Genomic DNA, 20,000 nt, shown 5'->3' with positions numbered 1-20,000 from the left:
ATTCAAGCCTTATGAAATTGCTATGTGCTTAATTTTACCCTAAATCTCTCTGCAAGTGTTCCATTCGTAATGTGATTACTCAAGTTGTATCCTATAAACAAAAAGGCTTATTTCTAAACTTGTATGTATTATTTGCAAAATCTTAAAAGCACAAAGAAATTATAATTGTGTATCAGGGTTTCTATGATAACTGTATATCAAGGTTAATCTTTCACCATTATTTTTAATGTATGATTAGTATTTATTATCCACTTATAATGGTCTGTGATTAAACTTCTTGCATGATCTCTGCCTCCCGTATTTCTGTGCCTTATTTAAGATACAACAAAAAGGAAAGTTTAAAGCAAAATCTCTCACTATAATGAAACTGAGAGTACCAGTTAATATTTTACCCAAAATTTTAACCATAAAAACCAAGCAGATCTAGTATGTGTGAAGTAAAAATGAAAAGTAACAGATTATTAAGTTAGTAGATATGGGCCAGGATCTAGAATTTTAGAATCTAGGAATCATCTTTTCATAAAACACCAACTTTTTTTCATGGCTGCACAGGGCTATATAAATGCCAACACTCCCACTCCCATTTGTTGCAATCATGCATCTGGCTCAAACTGGGAAAATAATCATTATACACCACATCTGAAAAGAATTCAGAGTGAAGGGGGAAAAAGGAGGCCATTTAATGCCACTTAAAATAAAATGCCAACACAACAACTCTTACTGCCCTTACATTCTACTGTACTGGTGGGCTAATTCCTCTGTTCTTTTTATCTAATCACATACTTAATATTAAATTATTTCCAAAGTATACCTTGTACCAGGAATTTTTCCTCATATTCAGCCTTCCCATCCACATATCAGATAACAACATCTGCGTACATGTGTGAGCTACAAAAGGTCTAAGTCTTGAAGAAACTGCTAACTTAAGACAGGTAGAATTACTCCAATTTTTCAGTTCATAAGTGAGCAATTTCATAGCCATTGTTTCATCTTGTCTGAAGGATTGTTCCAGTAATTCAACTGCCAGTTGACCAAAATCACTATCAAAAGATAAAAGCCAAAACATATTCAAATTACCACATTGCAGTTTTAAACCATTATCTTTAGGGTCATTCATAACATGTTCCAATTTTTTAATATCTTCAGACACACTTGGGGAATTGTGAAGCATCAGAATAGCCCTATGTTTTCAGATATCCACTACTCTATGGAAATTACAAAGTATTAAAATATGTCACATTAGGAACAAGACTGAAAATGTGACTTCAGAGCACTTTCCCCTGGTCATAGAAATAAACCTACAGACTCACAGGAAACTAAAACTGACAATGTTCAGATGCTCTGTTCAAAAAGTCTCTATGTAGTATTTCAAAGAGTAGAAAAGGTTGGTACCTAATAGAGAAAAAGAATGTCAATACGGACTAACCTAGTATGAAAAATATCCTAATCTTCAATCCCTGGTGAGTTGATCATAGGATCTCTGTTTTAGCTATTTTCCTAATAACTCCTATTCTCTTCCAAAGAGAGGCCATTTGCAGGGAGGGAGGTCCTATTCTCTATTATAAAGCTTTCTATCAATACAAACTACTGTTCTAGCTTAATATTCCATTACTCCCCTAAGTAAACTGTAGAACTTCTGGGAATTGTTTCAGTCTTCTACACATGTAGCTCCACCATATGCAATGCCTTTCCAGTTGAACTAAATTTATTTCCTTAGAAAACAGCTTAAGCTTCCCTTCCTTCCTTCCTCTACCACTTCAAATGGAAGTTTACCTAATCTAATTGCTATTATGTGCAACTAATTAATAAACTGACATCTGGCATTTCTTCTTTCTTGCTGAAATATTTAACTCTTGAATTGTAAATGATATAATAACCTCTTTATTACATGCCTAGGTCTCTGAATATTTTTTTAATTTTTATTTATTTTTTAAAATTTTATTTTTTAACTTTACAATATTGTATTGGTTTTGCCATACATCAAAATGAATCTGCCACAGGTATACATGTGTTCCCCATCCTGAACCCCCCCCCTCCCCATACCATCCGTCTGGGTCGTCCCAGTGCACCAGCCCCAAGCATCCAGCATCGTGCATCAAACCTGGACTGGCGACTCATTTCATACATGATATTATACATGTTTCAATGCCATTCTCCCATATCATCTCACCCTCTCCCTCTCCCACAGAGTCCAAAAGACTGTTCTATACATCAGTGTCTCTTTTGCTGTCTCGAATACAGGGTTATTGTTACCATCTTTCTAAATTCCATATATATGCGTTAGTATACTGTTGAATTTTTTTAAAAAAGACTTAAAACATTTAGAAAGTGGATTTCTCCTAATTTTACCAATAAAATTATATATACACATACCCAATTAGTGCATGGCACTATAATCTCCACTTAAACCCCATCTATTTTGTATTTTTAAAATGTTTCAAATGATAAAATATAACTTACTTGGAATATTGTTTCAATTCCTCTGAAGTATCATCTACAAGGTCACTCTGCTTTGCTTCATATGCCATTGAACGATAGATCTTACAGGCAACTAATGCTTTAGCCATTGATTCTTCACCATGCTGCCATAAAAAACGGGCCATAACCTGCCTCTTCATGAGGCAAGCCCAAATTAATAGTTCATTAAGTGGATAAGGAAAGCGCTTGGTTTCTGGATCATCAATATCTACAATTTCATCTTTGGTTCTTTTCTTCTTTCCTTCTTCCACAGCTGTATCAATCTTCAAGAGGAAATAATTATAAGGCTCATTAAAATAAGGCCATATGACACTCATGTAAGAATTTTAATGAAATGTCCTTTATTTGATTTTTCAGATAAATGTACAAATGAAAATAGAATAAACTTTATATATTTGATTTTTATTACAATTCAAATTCATTTTATAGAAATGTTATTCCACAAAAATGTCTTTGTAAAAGTTTTCCAAGATGAGAGAAAGGGCCTCAATATTTCCACTAACATCCGATAAAACACAGTTCTAATGAAGGAAAAGTTTGGTACCACCTTTGTCTTGCATGCTGGTAATCAAGTAAATATGGAATAAAAGAAGGCAGTTAAGCACTGACCAAAATATCTAAAAATTTTGATTATCATAGCTAAATATGAAAAGCTTAATAGAATTATTACCTCATATTATTTTTTGGTATATAGGAAAATGAAAAATTGAGGAATACTATAAAACATCTAAAAACAAAAGATAATTCTTACTAAAACAAGTGACTTTTTTGTTTCATAATACCAAGTAACTTAAAAAGAATAAAATCCAAAAGCCAGAACAGGTAATATTTAAACAAAAATACCTTTGGTCGGTAGGGCTGTGCTGTTTTAATGAAATGATTATGCCTCGTTTTTTCCTTTTTATCTGCTCTATTGCCAAAAGATTCCTGACTCTTTCGCAACTGAGGAGTGCTGCTGGAGGTATTTCGGCCAGACCTCTGAAAGCAAAAGTTTATCAGTTTTTACAGATTTAAATACACTGTTATGCTATAAAAATTAAAAATCTATTTTAAATACACTGTTATGCTATAAAAATTAAAAATCTATTTTTACATATACATGTATATATAAATGTGCATATACACACACCAAAAAAAAACAAAACCCAACATGATTTCTTTAGAATTTCAATTAGAAAATATTTCTAAGTACTCTTAGTTGAAAATCTTGTTTTTAAGACAATTCTGTCAATACTTTTACCATTCTGAGTTAATTTTTAAAAGCTCATTTTAAAGAACATCTATAGCACTTCCCCCAAATATTACATACCCGATTATTTCCACCAAGACTATTATATATTAATCGAAAACGTTTCCGAGTGTAGGTGCATCTATAGGTTCCTCCCATAAGATATTCAATAACAAGTCCTATATCAATTAGAGTGATCTTATATCCTGGAGGAAGATTCCCCTGGAAACAAAACATTAATTTTAAAAAGGCAAAATTGTATTTCTCAATGTTTCCAAGCCATGCCTAGCAACCTGTCTATTATTCTCCAAAATAACAAATGTTCACTTGCTACAGAAAGCTGGAGTTGCCAGCAGCTACCTTTACAGAAAAGAGTGACTTGCTTCTGTTTCCTTTTGTAAGAACAGGGATTCTGAAGTTTGAGGTCCCAACAGTGTGGCTCAGGACAAGAGTATGACTTACAGTAGGAAGAAAATTTGATCTCTCCACTGTAATAATACTTCACACAGAAGCAAAGAAAGCTCTAAGTGCCAAGTGTTCCATCTCACCATGGCACATAAGTTGTATTTTCCTGCAAAAATAATGCTATAAATGTTTTCAGTTGGGACCATTAACACTTATTACTATTTTTAAACCAAAATTATATTGGCTATATTATAGATTACACAAATTTGTATAGCCTTGACTAAAATTCAACTACCACCTACAACACTGTTCAGAGTTAAGACATCTTTTTAGGGCATCAATTTATGAATTGGAACATAAGCCATTTTTGAGTTTGGAAAGACTGTCTCAGAAAGAAGTATTGTTAAATTTCATTAAATAATCTTAAAAGAGTTCAATCATCAGTTAATTTATATATATTAACCAATTCGGCCCTACTATAGTCAACATTCTTTCATCCCCCTAATTGTAATTTTATGAACTTAGTACTTTTTAAAATGCTTATACTTTTTATATTTTAGCTACACCTGTGAAGTTTCTAACTAGACATCTATGTTCTTTAGGTCACCAATTTAAAAACTAATAAAAACATATTTTCACCTTAAATACAAGATTTTTGTTTTTATTTTATCTTAAGCAATCTCAAAATATGTTTTATGACTGAAGATGTCACGTACGATAGATACCTTAGTTTGTTTTTTTAAAATCTGACAAATACCCTTATGTTGTGAATTCAATTGAATAGGAAATATTTAAATTAAGAAAAACAGGGATTTCCCTGGTGGTCCAGGGTTAAGAATCTGCCTTGCAATGCAGGGGATGCAGTTCAATCCCTTGTCAGGGTATTAGGATCCTTCACGCCACAGAGCAACTAAGTCCGCGTGCCAATTAGAGTCTACCTGCCACAATGAAATATCCCTCACAATGCAATGAAGATGCCACATGCTACAACTAAGACCCAACACAGCCAAACAAATAAAATAAATATTTTCAATAAATTAAGGAAAATAATGTGAATTACCTAAAAAAAAGATTCAATTTTTCAAACTATACATACAGCTCTTATAAAACTTTTTTTGAATCAGAATATACTCAGTTACTGCTTGTACTTTAGGATTTTTCACTTATGGAAGTAGAAAAATTAGGCTAATTACTATAGTCATCAATGTAAAAGTAGTTAATATAACAAATCTCATATGTGAGATTTCCAGAATTAACTATAGCTCTGCTAAACCACCTAAGTAAATCACAATGCAAATGTGTTTAAGAAAGTATTGAAAGTCTCCCCCATTACTCAGGCTTTCTAAGGGGAGAATAAAAAAGAAGCTTTAATGACTTAAACAAACAAAAATTAGTGTGAAATGTCCAGAATAGGAAAATCCATAGAGAGGGCAAGGAGATTAACCCTTATGGCAGAAAGTGAAGAGGAACTAAAAAGCCTCCTGATGAAAGTGAAAGAGGAGTGTGAAAAAGTTGGCTTAAAGCTCAACATTCAGAAAACTAAGATCATGGCATCTGGCCCCATCACGTCATGGGAAATAGATGGGGAAACAGTGGAAACAGTGTCAGATTTTATTTTGGGGGGCTCCAAAATCACTGCAGATGGTGATTGCAGCCATGAAATTAAAAGACGCTTACTCCTTGGAAGGAAAGTTATGATCAACCTAGATAGCATATTCAAAAGCAGAGACATTACTCTGCCAACAAAGGTCCGTCTAGTCAAAGCTATGGTTTTTCCAGTGGCCATGTATGGATGTGAAAGTTGGACTGTGAAGAAAGCTGAGCGCCGAAGAATTGATGCTTTTGAACTGTGGTACTGGAGAAGACTCTTGAGAGTCCCTTGGACTGCAAGGAGATCCAACCAGTCCATTCTAAAGGAGATCAGCCCTGGGTGTTCTTTGGAAGGACTGATGCTAAAGCTGAAACTCCAATACTTTGGCCACCTCATGCGAAGAGTTGACTCACTGGAAAAGACTCTGATGCTGGGAGGGATTGGGGGCAGGAGGAGAAGGGGACGACAGAGGATGAGATGGCTGGATGGCATCACTGACTCGATGGACATGAGTTTGGGTGAACTCTGGGAGTTGGTAATGGACAGGGAGGTGTGGCGTGCTGCAATTCATGGGGTCGCAAAGAGTCAGACACGACTGAACTGAACTGAACTGAGGGTGAAGTCAGAAGTAAGGAGTAAAGAAGGAACAGGAAGGAGGAGAGACTGCTAATAGATATGAAGTTACTTTAGGGGACTACTGCAAATACTCTAAAACTGTGGTAAAGGTAGCCACTACCCTGAATACAGAAACGTCACTCACTGAACTATACACTTTAAGTGGATGAATTTTATGGTATGTGAAACACATTTCAATAAAACTAAAAAGATAAGCATGTGGGGGAAAATGAATTAAAGTAAGACATTTTAAGTGAAGTTAAAAGTTCTTTCTATGAAATGTCAGTTTTATTAGATATGTTATACAACACAGAAAATGACACTTCTATCCAGTTTTCAACCATTTAATAGCACACTCACACTTATTAGCAAGTAAAAAGTAAAGAATTTTGGAAAGTAAGCATTTTCATGCAGAAGCTTTAAAAATAATTCAATTAACTAAATACAAGTACTTTTTCATCAAGTAAAATAAAACTGTTGGACATCAATAGTTTACATTGTTATAGATTTTAAAAATAAATGTTCAAAACTATTAACTCACAGAGTATCCAGTAGAAGAGAAGAGAAACATCAGTGTATCAAATTTAGTCACCACAGAATGGCTTTAGATCATAGGGCAGTGTTACATATGCAATTACTACCAATACTGAATATAAAAGGGGGAGAGGGAGAAAGGAGGAGAGATGGCGGCAATAGGCGGGGTGGGGTGGAGTCGGGGGATGGACGAGGACAGACATAGGGAGAAAGATAGAGAGCATTTTCAGCCTTTTTATTGGCAAATCTGCCACTGAAGATCATCAATCAGTGTTTCTCTCAATGTCTTTTATTTAATGTCCTTTAAATGTCCAGGGAACAAACTTCTTCTGAACACAGAGAAAGAAGATCCATCCTATCAATGATCATCCTTTATGGACAAATGAGCATCATGAAGTTCATCATACTCTATCCTGGATGACCAGAAGCTCAGGTCTTAATTTCATAAACTTTATTTTTCTTGATTTCTAATATATTATGTTCTCTACACCTATATTATCACAAATTTATCTCATTTTATTTTGATCTTAAAAAAAGTGATCTTATTGCTGATTTTAAGATGTATAGAAATGTTTTTAGAAACACATGAAGTATAAATGATTTTAAAACAACACTTTTCAGAAACAAAAATAATCTCTTACCTGCTTGACATCTCGAACAAGATGAAATAGCATTGGATTAGTTGGGCCTTGTTTCTTTAATGAGAAAAAAAATCAGAGCAAACTATTATTTTTCTTCTAAAATAACGTTTTTGTTACTTATAGGACTTTTGTTCTTACACAAATTACACTGTTTCTGAGTTATAGAAATTCTGTTCATAAAATGGAACAAAGAAAAAGATATACCCATTTCACACTGTCATATTTACCTTAAACAGGATGTATACTTTCTTATGTTCTTACATTTATTTACGCAAAAACACAAAAGCTTTTGTTTTCTAACAGTCATGCAAACACTGCAAGCTTCACAATTATGTTAAATTTAATTCATATTTTACTGAGAGTAGAAGCACACATTCTCTTTCCTCTTGTTAAAATATCCATCTCTGTTTCTGTTATTAATCATCAAGTTTCAGCAATATATTAAATATTTTGGGTAAGAAACCTTTAACATTTATATATGCTGTCTTTTCCCTATTATCTTAACTCTATGTAAATGAAATATTACAGTAGACTAAACAAGTTTCATTTTTACATAATCTTATTTTGAGGGTATCCTATATTTTGAAAAAATACCCACTATTATCTCTCTCATCAAGACTGAGATAAAAGAGTCAAAAATATATTCTTCTAAACTTTTTAGAAATGCCCTCATCTATATAAAATTTACTGCAATTAATTCCATGCAGCATAAATCAAGAGACTTTCTGTCAATATTTTAAATCTGATGTTTAAAAGAAATATCAAATGAAAATTTTCTCCCACCAAATTTTTCAAACAAAAACTTTCTCTGTGTTATAGTTAATTTTTTGAGGTATTATTAGTAATCAATTCAATCTACTTTTCCATTTTCATATAATAGGACCCTGATACCAAAAAGTTTGAGAACCACTGCTGTATCATGGTATATATAATCCCTTAAACTTTAAATAATTTTATCAGTAATTGGTGCTGAAAGTTAACTATTATTTTAATAATTTTGAGTTATACTATTAAAACATTACTTGCCTTGCTAATCGGATCAATTTTTATTTTTACTGTTTTATACTTGCTTTACATTTCAGGAATAAACCTTACTTCAGCACAATGAATAATCCGTTTAATATTATATCTGTTCGCTAGAGACAGTATAATGCCAACAAAGTTCAATTTGACTGTGTTAGACACTATTAAAGGAAAAAAAATGGGGGGAAAAAAGATATAATCCCTACTCAAAGGAAATTTACGGTCCATAGTAGAAAATAAAATTGTACTTAACAAACTATGACACTGGGGTTTACTGTACCAATGCCTTGGCATTTGAAATAAGTTTAAACAAAGAATAAAATCCAGTAACTGGGTAAGTAGTTTGGAAGAAAAATGCAGACCAGCACTGTGTAAATAGCAAATGCTTTCTAAAGAAGCTTATATTTAAGGGAAATAGTAGGTAGATGATATAGCTGCAACAGCCATTCTATAGGAAGATGTGAGTTAGGAATTGAGAGGCTGAGTGACAGAAATAGCAGAGGCAAAATTTCAAAAGCCAGAGAGCTTTGAAAATTAGTCTAAAGGCCTGAGTATTATTGTATACATATCAATGAGCCATCAAAAAACTCTAAACTGGGAAAGCTATGATAAAATATGTGACTATAAGAATATTTGGGTTAAAGATTTGAAGATAGACAAGGAGATTAGATTATTGAAGTAGTAAAGGCTAGAAATGATTGAATAGTACAAAACATTAAGAATGCAAAGGTAGAGATAAAGAGGTAGAAAATGATGAATAAAGGGAAACAGCTTAGCAGAGAAGTCAAAGTTAGACAACTAGGATTTGGTCATAGTACTCCTCAAGGTATAGTGCTATTGGTAACAAAAATTTGTAAGAGTAGTAGTTATTTACCTCTGAATGTTAGTGACATGATATTTCAAACATAATGAGAAAAGCTTTGTAAAGGGAATAATTAGTTTTCAGGAGCTCTTTAAAAGAAAAAAATGGAAAACAGTATGTAAGCTAACAGTAGATACCACAAGGTCAAAATCATAAATAGAAACAACAAAAAGGAGACATGAAAAAAGCAATGTGTAATTTCTCCATTCGTTAAAGGAAAACAAATTTGGTGTAACATATGACCACCAAGAAATAGAAGAAATACAATGGCTCTATGATTAAGAAGCTGATCTTACAAGTTTTAAAAGGGGGGTGAGGTGAAAAAAGGGTTGTTAACACTACATCTCTTTCCTATGTAGCTATGGTAACAGAGGAGGTCTCCAGAAACAGGGAAAGGGCCTCAGACTGTCATAAACAATCTATACAAAGACTGGATACAATTTTTTCAGGTAATCTAGCAAAATATTAAAGGTTTTACCAATAGGAATGAATATATTCAAGTAAAATGACACTTTTCAAAGACGATAAAACAGTCCACAAAGAAATTTAACATATACTTACAGTGTTGTAAAGTTCTTCCAGTCTAGGAATGGTAAGGAATTTATGCATGCTTACTCCATTTTCAATAAGAAGTTTTACAAATGCAACTCTATCCATTACAAGAGCATCAAGCATAGCTTGTTCCAAGGATCCAACCTAAAACAGCATCAAAATTAATAAATATGTTTCACACATTCTGATTACACAAACAGTTCTAAGTGCACGTCCTTAGGATTTACACATATTTATTCCTGAACAGACTTAAAACAAAATTTAAAAGATGCAAAATCTAGAAGGCTAGGACTTAAACTATATAGGGAATAGATAAACAGACCTATCTAGAGTAGTATTCCCAAAAGAACATTCTGCAGATCAAGGGTTACAAGGGGGTGGAGGTATAAGAAAAAATCCATCATCAAGTAAATTTGGGGGGAAATAGCTTAGAGCAATGATTTTTAGTGTTTAGGAAAGGTTTTTTTAGAGGAATCATTTTAATAATTAGGGGCCACAACTACATTTAGTGGACAGGGTCAAAAGACAACAGAAATCATGCAGTATGCCAGATAATTTCACTTATACAACTTTTTATTATCCTGTTAGACGAACAAATGAAAATCCAGTAATTTTGCTTTACATATAAACACAAAGTATTGCCACAGACTTTCTAAAAATACAACTACTGAATAAATCAGACAAGATTATATTTAGTTTTCTTTAGAATTTTAAAAGAAACCATTCACCATTAGAGAAAAGTCACATCTCTAACAGCAACATAACATGCAGCGCTGTAGTTTAATATAACACGTGTATCAGTATTTGTGGCACTCCCCTGATGGCTCAGATGGTAAAGAATCTGCCTGCAATGCAGGAGATCCAGGTTTGATCCCTGAGTCTGGAGACGAGAATGGCTACCCACTCCAGTATTCTTGCCTGGAGAATTCCATGGACAGAGGAGCCTGGTGGGCTAAGGTCCATGGGGTTGCAAACAATCAGATACGTCTGAGTGACTAACAACTTTTCAACACTTGTAATTGTTTACAGACTCTTTTAGAGGCTTCAACAGACTCTAAATCAAATACCCTAAAATTAATGGAGACGCAAATAGAGAAATTTCACCAAGAATCTAAAATCCATTAAAAACAGTATATTTAATACTACTGTTATATTAGTATCTTTTCATTGCTTTTGCATATTTTAAAATATTTTGGTATCATATAATAAAAAAAACTCTGATGAAAATCAATAGCAAATCATTAGCTTTTTTCACCTGTTGTGTTTTAATCTTATTCCGATTCTATCTTCAGAAATTTACTATATGAGGGAGAAGGTGGGAGGGAGGCTCTAGAGCAAGGGAGTATATGTATATTTGTAGCTGATTCACACTACTATAGAACAGAAATCAACAACATTGTAAAGCAATTATCCTCCAATTAAAAATAAATTTTAAGAAAAGTTTACAACTATATAACCTTTTTACAGCAGCTTCTAGTACTATTTCTTCATCAATCCATCATCGATTTCTATTATTTCGCAAAGGGTATGGTCTCCAAAATCTTTTTAAGTATACAGACTAAGTATTAATGCATGCCTAACACATGATGGATGGATGGAAGATATTTTCTGTGATTTTTTTCACCATTCAGTTCTACCTCATAAGAAGGAATACATTTTGACATTGCACTTAAAAACAAGGCACAACTTATAAGAATGTAACACTTATTTTCTTAAATATTAACAGTCTGTAACTTATCATAGCATGTTATTCCTATGTTAGTTTAAGATTACATCCTACTTTCTCTTATCACATACAAATCTGATTTGCAATTAACTTATTCTAACATTAACAACATTTGCTCTATTGAAATATGTTTCTACTATAAATCATCTTCATTTCCCTATCTTCAATATAATTAGGGCATTATAGTATTTTTCAAAACAATTTGTGTAGTAGGTATTTACCGAATTTCTTTTCCACATAATAAAAAAAGGTATAACAAAGTTTTTGTTGTAAAAAAGAAGTATTCTAGCCAACTGGGTTTATAATCATTGACCTAGAACAGTAACAAAGCCTACCAAAATTTTCACACCTGAGGAAAAAAGGCTTAGTTAAAAAACAAGTCTGTAAAACAGAATTTGTTTACATACTCAGTGCGTACTGAACTCCTAACAAAAATAAAAGTAAAAAATATAAAACAACTGTCCTGCAGACTACGTTCAGGGTGAAGAAGCATAAAATCAGGCTTCCCAGGTGGTTCAGTGGTATTGCAGGAGATAAAGGAGACATAGGTTTGATCCCTAAGTCAGGAAGATCCTTTGGAGAAGAATTACATCTGTATTCAAAGAATTCACACCTGTATTCTTGCCTGGGAAATCCCATGGATAAAGGAACCTGGAGGGTTATAAGTCCATGAGGTCACAAAGAATCAGACATGACTTAGTGATTAAGCACACAGCACAAGCATAAAATCAAATAGATAATACTATGTAGAACAAATCTGAGATAAAACAAAGACTCTTGAGAGTCCCTCGGATTGCAAGGAGATCCAACCAGTCCCTCCTAAAGGAGATCAGTCCTGGGTGTTCATTGGAAGGACGGATGTTAAAGCTGAAACTCCAATACTTTGGCCACCTGATGCGAAGAGCTGACTCATTCGAAAAGACCCAGATGCTGGGAAAGATTGAGGGCAGGAGGAGAAGGGGACAACAGAGTATGAAATGGCTGGATGGCATCACCGACTCAATGGACATGAGTTTGAGTAACCTCCGGGAGTTGGTGATGGACAGGGAGGCCTGGCGTGCTGAGATTCATAGGGTTGCAAAGAGTTGGACATGACTGAGCAACTGAACTGAACAGGTGTGAAGTGATAGTTCATTGTGGTTTTGATATGCATTCCCCTAATGATTAATAATGCTGAGCGTCTTTTCATGAATATATTGGCTATTTGCATGCCTTCTTTGGAAAAATATCTATTCAGATTTTCTGTCCATTTTTCAGTTGGGTTTTTTGGTTTTGTTTGATTTTTATCTTTTGCTTGTTTTTGCTTTCCCTTATGTGTTATGGATATTAGTCACTTATCAGATTTATGATTTGTAAATATGTTCTTCCATGAGTAGGCTGCCTTTTCATTTTGTTGACGGCTTCTTCTGTTGTGCAGAAGATTTTTAATTTGAGGTAGTCTTACCTGTTTGCACTTTTAGGTTGTGTTTTTGGTGTGATTAAAAAAATCATCACTAAAATCTATGTCAAGGAGCTTACCACCTATGTATTCTTCTATAAGTTTTATGGTTCCAAGTCTTATGTTTAAGTCTTTGATCCATTTTGAATTGATTTTTGTGTGGGGTATAAGACAGTGGTCAAGTTTCAGTCTTTTCATGCAACTGTGTAGTTTTTCTAACACAAATAATTGAAAAAATACTGTCCTTTCCCCTTTGTATAGTCTTGACTACTGTCAAAAATTAATTGGCATAATATGTGCATAAGTTTATATCTGGGCTCTCTATTCTGCTCCATTGATCTATGTATCTATTTTTATGCCACCATCATGTTTAAATTACTACAGCTTTGTGAAAAGTTTGAAGTCAGGCAGCATAATGCTTTCAGCTTTATTCTTCTTTCTCAAGACTCTTTCAGCTACTTAGGATCTTCAGGGGTTCTATACAAATTTTAGAATTGCTTCTTCTATTTCTGTGAAGCCACTGGAACTTTGATAGGGACTGCACAGAATCTACAGATTGCTTTAAGTAGTGCAGACATTTTAGCAATATTGATTTCTATCAATTAGCATGAAATATCTTTCCATTTCTGTATACATTCTTCAATTTCTTTCATCAACATATTATAGTTTTCGGCACATACATCTTTCACTTCCTTGGCTGAATTTATTTCTAGGTAATTTATTCTATTTGATGCAATTGTGAATGAGATTTTCACACAATCAGTTCAGTCGCTCAGTCATGTCCGACTCCTTGTGACCCCATGGACTGCAGCATGCCAGGCTTACCTGTCCATCACCAACTCCCAGAGCTTACTCAAACTCATGTCCACTGAGTCAGTGATGCCATCCAACCATCTCATCCTGTCATCCCCTTCTCCTCCCATCTTCAATTTTTCCCAGCATCAGGGTCTTTTCTAATGAGTCAGTTCTCCACATCAGGTGGCCAAAGTATTGGAGTTTCAGCTTCAACATCAGTCCTTCCAATGAACACCCAGGACTGATCTCCTTTGGAATGGACTGGTTGGATCTCCTTGCAGTCCAAAGGACTCTCAAGAGTCTTCTCCAACATCACAGCTCAAAAGCATCAATTCTTCGGCGCTCAGCTTTCTTTATAGTCCAACTCTCACATCCATACATGACTAATGGAAAAACCATAGCTTTGACTAGACAGACCTTTGTTGGCAAAGTAATGTCTCTGCTTTTAATGCTGTTTAGGTTGGTCATAACTTTTTTTCCAAGGAGCAAGCGTCTTTTAATTTCATGGCTATAGTCACCATCTGCAGTAATTTTGGAGCCCCCCAAAATAAAGTCTCTCCCTGTTTTCATTATTTCACTATCTATTTGTCATGAAGTGATGGGACTGGATGCCATGATCTTAGTTTTCTGAATGTTGAGTTTTAAGCCAACTTTTTCAGTCTCCTCTTTCACTTTCATCAAGAGGATCGTTAGTTCCTCTTTGCTTTCTGCCATGAGTGTGGTGTCATCTGCATATCTGAGGTTACTGGTATTTCTCCTGGCAATCTTGATTCCAGCTTGTGCTTCATCCAGTCCAGCATTTCACACAATATATTTATGCATACTGATTTTGCATCCTGCAACTTTGCTGAACACACTAGTTCTAACAGTTTTTTGGTGAAGTCTTCAGGGTTTTTTACATACGGTATCACATCATCAGCAAAGAGTGACAATTTTACTTCTTTTCCAACTTACACGCCTTTTATTACTTTTTCTTGCCTAACTGCTATAGTGAGGGCTTCCAACACTATGTGCAATAAAAGCAGCAAGGGTGTTTTATTCTTTATCTTAGAGGAAAAGCTTTCAACTTTTCATCATTGAGTATGACATTAGCTGTAGGTTTGTCATATATGTCTTTATTATATTGAAGGACATTCTCTCCATACCTGCTCTGTTGAGTCTTTATCATAAACAGATATAGAATTATGTGAAATACTTTTTCTGCATCTATTGAATTGATTACACAATTTTTATCATTCACTTTCTTTTTTAATAACTTTATTTATTTTTGGCTGTGCTGGGTCATCACTGTTGCATGGGCTTTTCTTTAGTTGTGGCGAGTGAGGGCTACTCTCTAGTTGTAGTTTGTAGGCTTCTCATTGTGGTGACTTCTCTTGTTGAAGAGCACAGGCTCTAGGGAACATGGAGCTTCAGTAGTTGTGGCCCATGGGCTCAGCAGTTATGCTTCCGAGCTAGAGGGTACAAACTCAATAGTCATGATGCATGTGTTTAGTTGGTCTAGAGCACGTGGGATCTTCCCAGATCACAGATCAAACCTGTGTCTCTTGCATTGGCAAGTGGATTCTTTACCACTGAGCCACCAGGGAAGCCCTTATCACTCATTTTTTGTGATGTATCATGCTTGACTGATTTGTAGATCTCCAGAATAAATCCCACCTGATTATGGTATATTGTTGAATTCACTTTTCTAAGATCTTCTCTCAGAAGTTGTTGTCTGAGCAACTGGGTTCCATCTGTCTGAATCTGGATGCTAAAACACTCCCCTTAAGGACACTAAAAGGTACTGGCACATTCTCAACTACTGGGAGCTAGTAAAAATATAATATGCTGCTTGAAGAAGCAGAAAGGTTTGAGAGAGAACAAAAAGCTGGGGCAAAGTTGACTGACAAGGTTCATCCCCTACACAAGACTACCTCTTCAACACTAGAAGAGCTGGGGGATTTCCCTGGCAGTCCAGTGATTAACATGCCATGCTTCCAGTGGTGTGGGTTTGCTTCCTGGGTAGGGAACTAAGATTCTGCACACACCACATGACCAAAAAAAAACCACACAATTGGAAGAGATGGTTATTTCATCTACTGTATAGAAACCAGTACAGAGTCAAGTAAAATAGAGAAATATGTTCCAAATGAAAGAGTAAGAAAAAACAATGAAATGGAGGTAAGTAATTTACCTGAGAAAGAGTTCAAAGTAATTATTATAAAGATGCTTACCAAACTGTGGAGAAGAATGAACACAGCAAGAACTTCAATGAAGAGATGGAAAATCTAGGACCGTATCAACCAGAAGTCACAGAACTGAAGAATAAAAGACTAAACTGAAAAATACACTAACAGGGTTCAACAGCAGACTAGATGAAGCAGAAGAAAGGATCAGTCAACTTGAAGATAAAGCAGTAGAATTCACCCAATCAGAGTAGCAAAAAGAATTTTTCAAAAAGTTAAGTTAGCTTAAGAAACTTACGAGACAATATCAAATGGACTAACATATTTTAGGTTTCCCAGAAAAAGAGTGAGACAAAAGGGTAGAAATCATATTTGAAGAAATAATGACTGAAATGTCTCTAATCTCAGGAAGAAAACAGACATCCAGATACAGTAAGTTCAGAGAGTTCCAAATAAGGTGAACTGCAAGGAGATCCAACCAGTCCATCCTAAAGGAGATCAGTCCTGGGTGTTCATTGGAGGGACTGATGTTGAAGCTGAAACTCTAATACTTTGGCCACCTGATGCGAAGAGCTGACTTATTTGAAAAGACCCTGATGCTGGGAAAGACTGAGGGCAGGAGAAGGGGACGACAGAGAATAAGATGGTTGGATGGCATCACCGACTCAATGGACATGGGTTTGAGTGGACTCCAGGAGTTGGTGATGAACAGGGAGGCCTGGTGCGCTGCAGTTCATGGGGTTGCAAAGAGTCAGACACGATTGAGTGACTGAACTGAAACTAATAGAGACCTTCACAGAGATACATAACTGAAAATGCCAAAAGTTAAAGACAAGGAGAGGATATTATAAGCAATAAGAGAAAAACAACTTGTAACACACAAGGGAACCTCCATAAGACTATCAGAAGATTTTTCAGCAGAAACTCTGCAGGCTAGATGGGAGTAGCATGATATATTCAAAGAACTGAAAGAAAAAACTTCCAATGAAGAATACTCTAAACTTGGCAAAAATTCTTAATCTGAATTGAAGGAGAGAGAGACTTTTCCAAACTGGCAAAAAATAAAGGGGTCTATCATCACTAAACCAGCCTTTCAAGAAATGTTAAAGGAGCTTCTTTTAAGCTGAAAAGAAAAGGTGGTACTTAGTAATAAGAAAACATATGAAAGAATAAATCTCAGTGGAAAGGTAAACATACAGTAAAGTAGTAAATTAATCACTTATGAAGTTAGAATAAAGGTTAAAAGACAAAAGTAGTAAAAACAGCCATGATTACAGTAATTAGTTAAGAGAAACTCACAGTAAAAAGATGTAAAATGTGACATCAAAAACAAAACAGGAAGGGTAATATGAAAATGTTAATATTTAGAATGGGATCAAAGAAGTGGTTATTAACATAAAACAGACTGTTAAGAGATATAAGTTATTATCTGTAACTCTCATGGTAACCACAAAGCAAAAAGCTACAGTAAATATGCAAAAGATAAAGAGAAAGGAATATAAACATATCATTAAAGAAAGTCATCAAACTATAAAAGGAGAGCAAGAGGAAAAAAAAGAAAAGAACAGAGAGGAATTACAAAAACAGCCAGAAATCAGTTAACAAAATGTCAGTAAGTACATACTTATAATAATTATTTTAAATGTGCTGCTGCTGCTGCTGCTGCTAAGTCGCTTCAGTCGTGCCCGACTCTGTGCAACCCCAGAGACGGCAGCCCACCAGGCTCCCCTGTCCCTGGGATTCTCCAGGCAAGAACATGGGAGTGGGTTGCCATTTCCTTCTCCAATGCATGAAAGTGAAAAGTGAAAGTGAAGTCGCTCAGTCGTGTCCGACTCCTAGCGACCCCATGGACTGCAGCCTACCAGGCTCCTCCGTCCATGGGATTTTCCAGGCAAGAGTACTGGAGTGGAGTATGGACTAAATTCAATAATTCAAAGACAAAGAGTAGCTAAATGAATAAAAATGTAAGAACCTATCTACATGCTGTCTATAACAGACTCATTTTAGATGTAAAGACACGCAGACTGAAAGTAAAGAAATGGAAAAGGATATTCCATGCAAATGGAAACCAAACAAAAGCTTACCTATATCAGATAGAGGAGAGTTTAATAAAAAACTGTAATAAGAAACAAAGATGGATGGTACATAATGTTAAAGTGGTCAATTCAACAAGAAGATACAGCATTTGTAAATATTTTTGTACCTAACATGGGAGCACCTAAATGCATAAAGCAAACAGTAACAGACTTAAAGGAAGAAACAGACAGCAATTCAAAATTATAGCCACTTACATAAATGGATAGATCATTCAGATAGAAAATCAGTACGAAATCATAAGCCTTAAATGACAAAATAGACCCTAGGATTTAATACAGATATACAGAAAGTTCCTTCCTCAAAGCAACAAATACACATTCTTCTACAGTGTACACAAAATTTTATAGGACAGACAATGTTAAGCCACAAAACATGTCTTAATAAGTTTAAGAAAACTGAAATCATACCAAGCATCTTTTCTGGCCACGGTGATATGAAACTAGAAATTAATCATACAAAGAAAACTGGAAAATTTAAAAATGTGTAAAGATCAAACAACATGCTACTCAACAACAAATGGGTCAAAGAAGAAATCAAAATAGAAATAAAAAAATATCTTGAGACAAACAAAAATGAAAATATGACATACCAAAAATTTATGGTATACAGCAAAAGCAGTTCTAAAACGGAAGTTCACAGAAGAACAAAAAATGTCTCAAGTAACATAACTTTATACTTCAAGAGACCAGAACAAAAAAGAATTAATGATACTCAAAGTCAGCAGATGGAAGAAAGTAACAAAGATTAGACAGATATAAATGAAACAGATTGAAAAGACAACTATAATGAAACTAGAGCTAGTTCTTCGAAAAGATAAAACTGAAAGCCCAAACATTTGGAACTTAAAAGCTTTTATAGAGCAAAGGAAACCATAAACAAAACAAAAAGACAACCCTCAGAATGGAGGAAAATACCTGCAAACAAAGCAACTGTGCACGCATGCTCCATTGTCTCTGACTCTGTGACCCTACAGACTGCCAAGCTCCTCTGTCTGGGGTTGCCATTTTCTCCTTCAGGAGATCTTCTCAACCCAGGGATTGAACCTGCATCTCCTGCATTGGCAGGAAGATTTTTTACCACTGTGTCACCTGAAAAGCCAATTATTAGGGAAATGCACATCAAAACTACAATGAAGTATCCCCTCAACCAGTCAGAATGGCCATCATCAAGAAATCTGTCAACAATAAATGCTGGAGACAGTGTGAAGAAAAGGGAACCCTCTTGCCCTACTGGTGGTAATGTAAACTGATACAGCCATGATGGAGAATAGCATGGAGGTTCCTTAAAAAACTGAAAATAGAACTACCATATGACTCAGCAATACCACTACTGGACATATACTTAGAGAAAAATAATAATTCAAATAGACATTTGTACCCCAATGTTCATTGCAGCATTGTATGAAACAGCCAAGACATTATATGCAACAGCCAAGACATGGATAAAGAAGATGTGCTACATATGTATGGTGAAATATTACTCAGCCATAAAATGGGATGAAATTGAGTCATCTGTAGTAATGTGAATCAACCTAGAGTCTGTCATACAGAGTGAAGTCAGTCAGAAAAACAAATGCTGTATATTAACATATATATAAGGAATCTAGAAAACTGGTACAGATGAACCTATTTGCAGGGCAGGAGTAGAGGCACAAATGTAGAAAATAGACATGTGTGAACACAGAGGGGGAAGAGAAGGTGGGACGAATTAGGAGTGTGGCACTGAAAAATATACATTACCATGTGTAAAACAGATAGCTAGTGGGAAGTTGCTGTATAACACGGGGAGCTCAGCTCGGTGCTCTGTAATGACCTGGAGGGATGGGATCGGGGCAGTGGGAGAGAAGCTCA

At 34.9% G+C, this 20,000-nt stretch overlaps 1 protein-coding gene across 2 annotated transcripts in view; it reads right to left on the bottom strand.

Moving 5' to 3' along the window:
• The window catches only part of TRPM7 (transient receptor potential cation channel subfamily M member 7), a 109,583-nt gene that overhangs the window by 50,700 nt on the left and 38,883 nt on the right, over window positions 1–20,000 (bottom strand). For both annotated transcript variants that reach the window (XR_003513122.1, XM_027554025.1), the window contains exons 12-17: window positions 9,939–10,073; window positions 7,493–7,546; window positions 3,788–3,928; window positions 3,322–3,456; window positions 2,461–2,741; window positions 812–1,040 (exon numbers count right to left, since the gene is read on the bottom strand). Coding sequence is in view for 1 of the 2 variants with exons in the window: in XM_027554025.1 (XP_027409826.1) it covers window positions 812–1,040; window positions 2,461–2,741; window positions 3,322–3,456; window positions 3,788–3,928; window positions 7,493–7,546; window positions 9,939–10,073 (975 nt within the window). In the remaining variant the exon portion in view is untranslated. The remainder of the gene's footprint in view (window positions 1–811; window positions 1,041–2,460; window positions 2,742–3,321; window positions 3,457–3,787; window positions 3,929–7,492; window positions 7,547–9,938; window positions 10,074–20,000) is intronic.

The sequence above is a fragment of the Bos indicus x Bos taurus genome, chromosome 10 (genome assembly GCF_003369695.1).
Source record: "Bos indicus x Bos taurus breed Angus x Brahman F1 hybrid chromosome 10, Bos_hybrid_MaternalHap_v2.0, whole genome shotgun sequence".
In the NCBI taxonomy this organism is placed as follows: domain Eukaryota; kingdom Metazoa; phylum Chordata; class Mammalia; order Artiodactyla; family Bovidae; genus Bos; species Bos indicus x Bos taurus.
The sequence above is the reverse complement of the archived record's forward strand: the minus strand, read 5'-3'. Positions and strand labels throughout refer to the sequence as shown.